Source organism: Chiloscyllium plagiosum, chromosome 21 (assembly GCF_004010195.1).
Source record: "Chiloscyllium plagiosum isolate BGI_BamShark_2017 chromosome 21, ASM401019v2, whole genome shotgun sequence".
NCBI lineage: Eukaryota > Metazoa > Chordata > Chondrichthyes > Orectolobiformes > Hemiscylliidae > Chiloscyllium > Chiloscyllium plagiosum.
In genome coordinates, this window is record NC_057730.1 from 23,360,891 (window position 1) to 23,368,547 (window position 7,657).

Here is a 7,657-nt window from a genome sequence, read left to right on the forward strand (position 1 = left end):
GGAGAAAGTGAGGACTGCAGATGCTGGAGTATCAGAGCTGAAAATGTGTTGCTGGAAAAGCGCAGCAGGTCAGGCAGCATCCAAGGAACAGGAGAATCGACGTTTCGGGCCTGAAGAAGGGCTTATGCCCGAAACGTCGATTCTCCTGTTCCTTGGCTGCTGCCTGACCTGCTGCGCTTTTCCAGCAACACATTTTCAGCTCTGATACTCCAGCATCTGCAGTCCTCACTTTCTCCACTTAGGATTTGCCCCTTTACTCCTGTGAACCAGCACTATCTATTTTCCAATGTTCACACAGGCCTGATCCATTCTAGCACTGGGATTGACATATGACAACAGTGTGTGATTGTGCTCTTACCTCAGGTTTCTCCCCACAGCTCTCATCAATGTCAGTCACAGAAGGACAGGAACTCTCATCTGTCTCTATTGTCTGCCAATAAAACCCCATCTCAATCTCAAATATTTTCTTAACAGCCTGTGTAAAAATCAAAGAACAAATGAACTAAGTTCAAATTCTGATCAAAGTCACATAAATACTTTACATTCCTTTACTGTTTCATTATCTTTCACATCCTCCTAGCAAGCAAAACAGCAAATTCACTCGTGACCCAAGCTCAGTATGACTTGGATTCAATGTGACCCATGAATACATAGTGTGAAAAAATGTTTATTCAAGCCCACCTTGAAATCTGGCTTAACAGAAATCAGGGAGTTGAGACGAACTGTTGGAAGATAGATCTCTGGAGGGAACATCTGTCTCTGAAGGGAATCATTCATCTGCTTACTCCACCATATCACTGCTTTCAGGCATGTTTGGGATAAAAATTTCATAACCAGTTGATAAAATATTGAAGTTCCTCGCAGTTCCTCTTTTGGCTGTGAATAAACAAAGAAAGGAGGCTAAGGCAACCAGTTCTCCAAGAAAATGACATAACCCCAAGATATCAGCGACCACTGCTCAGTCTGTATTCTCTTTGAGATTAGGTGAAACTCAATAGATATCATATCTGGTTAAGTCACTGTAGCACAGGTTAAGATTAACCTCTCGTATATCTTTTCACCAATAATGTGTGTTTTATCGAAGCTTTGTGTCATGCACTCATCAAGTCAATCTGAAAAATGTACAAATGTAAAGGGAAAACAATATTTATACTGTATGACAGAAGAAGAGTAATTGTTTGGCAAGTTGATTGATTAATAGAAGCACTGTCATGGAGAATACATCAGTTAATGATGACTGACAGTTAACTTCCGATCATGGGTTAAATTTTAAACCAGGTAAATTGACTTTAATTAATCAGGTACTGCCCTAAAAAAAAGAAAATGGCTGCCATTGAAACAGGTGTAGTGTGTGTACATATTCTTTCTGTCTGCAAAGTACAGGATCCCTTGTGTTAATTACCTAGCTTCCTGGACATGCAAGTGCAGCACACTTTTAGCCCACCTGAGAAACCTAAACTGGTCATCAGAGTAATTCTTTGCACAGTCAAAATTACAAGTCGTTCTGCTATAACACGCATTTTGCGAATGCAAATTCAATGTAACATGATTGACAAGTTGGACACTGTTTCTTAAGCTTGAACTTTTAAAATGTGTGTCGGCTGCAATGCAATTACATCACCAATAGTTTAAACACTGGTTCTAAAGTGTGGTTTTTCCGCAATGCGGTGTTACACAAGACCACAACTATTGTATTATAGAAGAACTATCTGTATATAGCAAACGTTATTCAATCTCAGAATCATACTTAGTGTCAGATTTTTGAAAACATGGGTGGGTTAAGTACAGTCAGTACCTAGTTTGTTGTGAACAGCTAAATGGATATGCTGTTTGATACAATGCCCTGGAACATACAGCCTACATAACTTGCATTATATTAGTACTGATATTTATATACCACATCATTCATTTGTGTTGGCAGAACATCTTTTTGGCTTGATGCAACAACTTGTTAATGGGAAACACCACTTGGGTTCCTACTGCGTAAGTGCAGCATGAAAAAGTTAGCTATAGCGATTTTTGAGAAGATTTGTAGCTCAGATTGATGATAAGTATGTAAGTTAGCTCACTGAGCTTGAAGATTTGTTTTCAGACGTTTCGTCAAAATACTAGGTAACATCATCAGTGAGAGTCTTTGGTGAGGCTCTCTCTATGTCCTGCCTCTCTATTTATAGGTCTTGGTTTCTTAAGGTGGACGATATCATTTCCGGTTCATTTTTTTAAGGAAAGGCAGGTAGGATCTAAATTGATGTGTTTATTTATGGAGTTCAGGTTAGAATGCCATGCCTCTAAGAATTTTAAGTGTGTCTTTGTTTTGCCTGTCCTAGGATGTATGTGTTGTCCCAGTCAAAGTGGTGTCTGTATGTATAGAAACCAGAGTTAGCTTTATTTGTTGCTCAAACGTTTGAGAGGCCTAATCCATCTAAGGGATCTAGAGGTATACTGGGAACTTTTCAGGATCAATACCTTTCACCCATTCATGAGCTTGAGTGACATACAGCAAGAAATGAACTGACCAGTGATGCATTACCCCACAGGATGGCATTGATGTGCCCTGTTTCAGCATACAGCTTGCACAGTGAACTTGGGCCCTATTTACAAGTTTTCTAATAAAGAAACCTTGCAGTGCAGTTAACTGTAGGAATCCCAATCCAAGTACTGACCGTGAAGGCAGGTTTTCTGTATATAGTAGGAGAAAGCCCAATGGCCAATTTCTCAATTAGGTCACTGAGAAATGGAAGCTCATATGGTGACCCTGTTTCAGAAATGAATTTGAGTACAGTAGAGTCCATTAGGACAAGTAAGGAAATTCTTTTATGCACCTGTGGATTCAAGTATAATAAACAAGAAACAAGAGTAGGCCATTTGGCCCTACGAGCCATCTCCACCATTCAATAAGATCACCATCAACTCTATATTCCTACATATCCCTGATAATCTTTCTTCCTCTTGGTAATCAAGAATCTAAATCACATGCTATAGGATCAGCCTCATCATCAATCTTGTGCAAGCCATGTGATCACCATACAAGGCTGATGCTGAAATAGGGCTCATCAAATCCATCCTGAGTGTTAATGGCTGTCCTCATCAGATCATTTCCCACTTTATGTGGTGTTTCATCTGAATGGGGTTGCACGCTAGCAATCAAGCTCTGCTATTCTTGAACACAAAAGTTAAAGATTTTAAGTAGTATGGAAAATTGCACAATTTACCTGACTTTTATACCAGGTTGACAGAAAGTTTACACTAAGTACTAAACAGGAATTACTATTTATTACAAGTAAATTGATTACAGCTACAACTAAACAATTATGAAGGATTGGAATATAACTCTACTAGTTAAACTATAATCTCCACATTGGCTGATTTATACTTTATAAATTAAAAGTCACAGCTTACAGCAAAAAGGAAAGGTAAACCAGTTTTCTTCAAGCTAAAAATAGAGCTCCTGAACTGGTGGAGGTCTCATGGATTTTCCCTATCTTGTTCATAGCTATTCAACTGCCTGAGAACCAATCAGATAGCTGTTGCCAGGCAGAGGGCCTTTCGTATTAATAATTGGTCACTAGTCTACAGATCAATCAGCTACTTGTGGCTGGTTGAATGTTCAATTGTACACAGCACTTAGTTCTAGCTTATCTGCAAGTTACACTTCGAGTAGAGCTTCAATTTGCAGCTGTGTAAATGGCATTTACATTGAATGTTTGATAATCATTCAACAGTCCTCATTTTAACATGGTTATTTTCCCATTTCAGTCTACAATTAAAAAGACATGATCTGTACAATTGTGTTAAGTCATGAACAAGCCTAAGTCCATCACTTTTGGTCCTGAAAAGTGCTCAGTAAATGTCAGATTACTCTTGAGGCTAACTGAGTTTACTGGGAGCTATTAATAAACTGAGTGCTATACTTTTCAACAAGAAAGAACATGTTACACTGTGCCTATTACAACGCTACAAAATAGGTGTCAGTCATTTTTAGTTCATTTCTCAGGGCAATGCCTTGACCAATCAGGGACAACCAACCTGTTTTAAAATTTCAATAAAGCTTGGCAGTTAACTCTGAGTCATCATTAACTGATATACTGTCCATGCAGAATGTGTCTCTAATCAGAGTTTACTTTCCAACCAATCAGCACTCTCCTCTCTTACAGTATAAATGTTGTTTTCTTTTACATTGGTAGCACTTCTGAATTTTCTTGACATGTGCAAGATAAAAAGCTTCGATATAATATCTCTTTTTTTTGATAATGCTGAATTTTGTGCTGTCAAATGACATTGCATTTGCTTTATTTTTTAAAATGAAAAACATCGTCCATACACAGTATTGTCCATTCAACCCTGGACATTTTCTCGGGAAAACAAGTGAAGATTCCCTAGCCGTGATGTGTTTGTGCTGTTTACATTCTGTCAATATGGTCTCTTGCTCATACAACGGAATACTAGCTAATTGTCACCTCCAAGTAACCTGACAGTCCTGCATGTTTTGAAGACTAAGATAGGAGGAGAGAGGTGTAACTTGTGGACTACATATATTACTGCACAAGCCAACTAAATGTACCAAATTTTCTTCACTCAGTATCGTCCAGGTAAACTGACATTGCGAACAAGAACAGTCAACATTTCATAACGTGAGTAGTTAATTCCAACCTTGTTTTTCCGGCTCTTACTGTAGGTGATCTTACTGGCATTTAGAACCTGAGACACGGGCACCACACAGACATAAAGAGCGAGGCCATCTTCTTGCCATGCCTGTTGAACTCCTAGCACCTGAAATGGTGCCTTCACCTCAATGTCACCACAGTCTCCGTGTAATCTATTTACAGCAAGTAATTGAGTTGGCACCTGGTCAACATGAAAACATTTCTTTATAAATGCATTATATTCAGAAGGTGGATATATAAATTCATTCAAAACATGGATTTTTTTCAGCCAGTAATCATGTTGAAGCCAGCTATCTTCTACAACACTCGAATGGGAGAGAATACACAATAAAATTAGTTTTTCTTTTGTTTTTAAAAAAATGACATTGATGTTTTAAACAAGTTCTTTATGAAATATCAAAGCACTGCTACTGGGGTTATGTGAAAGAAACTGAAGTTAAAGTTATGTCTAGTTAGAGACCATAATCTGCAGGAGAAAGTGAGGTCAGCAGATGCTGGAGATCAGAGCTGAAAATGTGTTGCTGGAAAAGCGCAGGTCAGGCAGCATCCAGGGAACAGGAGAATCGACGTTTCGAATTCCTGAAGAAGGGCTTATGCCCGAAACGTCGATTCTCCTGTTCCCTGGATGCTGCCTGACCTGCTGCGCTTTTCCAGCAACACATTTTCAGCAACCATAATCTGCAAACACCTAGCAATGCCATACTTCAAAACCTGATTAAAAACTGAAAGAATTGCGAATGCTGTAAATGAGAAACAAAAACAAAAGTTGCTGAAAAAGCTCAGCAGGTCTGGCAGCATCTGTGAAGAGAAATCAAAGTTAACGTTTCGGATCCAGCAACCCTTTCTCACAACTGATTTAGTATTTCCCATATTCTGAGGAAGGATCATCAGATCCGATATGTTAACTTTGATTTCTCTTCACAGATACTGTCAGACTTGCTGAGCTTTTCCAGCAACTTCTATTTTTGTTCAATACCTGATTGTTCTTTTTTAGCCAGAAACTCACCAGGGAAAGAAACCATGACACCAATGCATTATATAAGTTGACTGTGGTCATCATACTGTCCAGCAAGTGACCAGCCTGCTGCCCACTAGTTGTCAGTTGGCCACAGCTGGAGAGTTGGACTGTCAGTAGAAGCATGTCACTTCTTCCTTTCTGAAGTAAGGTGCTGATGTTGGGCAAATAGGAGGCCTCCTGTAAATAAAGAATAGAGAAAAAGCCAATTGCTCAGAACTGTCTCAAGCTTTAAATGGAATTAGATTGCACAGCATTGGAAATTGGGAGTCCTGTTTAAAACTCTGGTTTCTTAGTAGTTCTTATTTAGTATTTCCCATGTAGCATGAGACCTCATTTAACTCAATTATTGGGTGCCTCACTATTGTATCGTGCGTGCAGTGTTTTCAAATATAAGGTTTTGTTCTTGAAAGGAATGAAAACTGACCATAAAATGGAGGTGGAAAACAGTCATCCTTACATGACGAGTAGCTGTCTGTAGTCATTGGCTGAAAGGGTTCAGACAGACATTATGTCGATCAATTAGCTTGGCTGACTTTATGGCAAGTGTGATGCAAAATAATGCCCACAGTGGGAGTTTGATGTCTGTACAGCTTGTGATAATTCATGGGGAGCTGCCTCTAAGCCTTTCCCCATGTTTAATGTGGAATGGTGCCTCTCAATTTGTACATACTGTAAAGACCTCACTCTAACAATGAGATATATCCATGGCTAATTTTGTGAACTATGGCTAATTACCTGATTAGCATTTATGAAGTTAAAAATCACACAACACCAGGTTATAGTCCAACAGGTTTATTTGGAAGTACTAGCTTTCAGAGCACTGCTCCTTCATTAGGTAACTAGTGGGGCCAGATCATAACACACAGAATTTATAGTAAAAGATCACAATGTCATGCAATTAATCTGGGATTTACATATTAATGAACTAAAACCTGCAACCCATTCTAAAAGATGAAAGACTTAACAGCAATTTAGGTCTGAACAATATATCGTGTTAATTGCATGACATTGTGATCTTTTGCCAAAACTTCTGTGTCTTATGATCCTGCCCCATTGGTTACCCGATGAAGGAATAGTGCTCTGAAAGCTAGTATTTCCAAATAAACCTGTTGGACCACAACCTGATGTTGTGCGATTTTTAACTTTGTCCATCCCAGTCCAGCAACAGCACCTCCACATCAAGCTTTTATGAAGGCAGAGAAGTATACGTTATCTATATAGGCTTCAGTAAAGTGTTTGACAAGGTTCTGCATGGTAGGCTGATTTGTCAGGTTTGATCACATTGGATCAGGGGGAGCTAGCCAATTAGATACAAAATTAGCTTAACGGTAGAAGACAGAAGGAGGTGATAGAGAGTTGCTTGATAAACCTGTGGCCAGTAGTGTGCCACAAGGATTAGTGCTGGGTCCACTGCTTTTTGTCATTTATGTAAATGATTTGGATGTGAATATGGTTAGTAAGTTTGCAGATGACACCAAAACAGGTATAGTGAATAGTGGAAAGATTATCTTAGAATACAGTGGGGCCTTGATAAGATATCTGGATCAGTGGTGCTGGAAGAGCACAGCAATTCAGGCAGCATCCGAAGACAGGCAAAATCGACGTTTCGGGCAAAAGCCCTTCATCAGGAATAAAGGCAGAGAGCCTGAAGCGTGGAGAGATAAGCTAGAGGAGGGTGGGGAGAGAGTGGCATTGAGTACAATAGGTCAGTGGGGAAGGAGATGAAGGTGATAGGTCAGGGAGGAGAGGGTGGAGTGGATAGGTGGAAAAGGAGCTGGGCAGGTCGGACAAGTCCGGACAGGTCAGGGGATCGAGTTTCTGGAGGTTAGAAGCTAGGATGAGGTGGGGGAAGGGGAAATGAGGAAACTGTTAAAATCCACATTGATGCCCTGGGGTTGAAGTGTTCCGAGGCAGAAGATGAGGCGTTCTTCCTCCAGGCATCTGGTGGTGAGGGAGTGGCGGTGAAGGAGGCCCA

The 7,657-nt window shown here is 39.8% G+C and overlaps 1 protein-coding gene across 8 annotated transcripts in view; it reads right to left on the reverse strand.

Moving 5' to 3' along the window:
* LOC122560658 (dynein axonemal assembly factor 8) overlaps positions 1 to 7,657 on the reverse strand; it is a 102,053-nt gene that overhangs the window by 53,477 nt on the left and 40,919 nt on the right. For 7 of the 8 annotated variants that reach the window (XM_043711543.1, XM_043711538.1, XM_043711537.1 and 4 more), the window contains exons 11-14: positions 5,671 to 5,859; positions 4,651 to 4,845; positions 682 to 876; positions 359 to 475 (exon numbers count right to left, since the gene is read on the reverse strand). In XM_043711543.1, coding sequence (XP_043567478.1) covers positions 359 to 475; positions 682 to 876; positions 4,651 to 4,845; positions 5,671 to 5,859 — 696 coding nt within the window. The remainder of the gene's footprint in view (positions 1 to 358; positions 476 to 681; positions 877 to 4,650; positions 4,846 to 5,670; positions 5,860 to 7,657) is intronic. The other variant, XM_043711542.1, reaches the window with a different exon arrangement.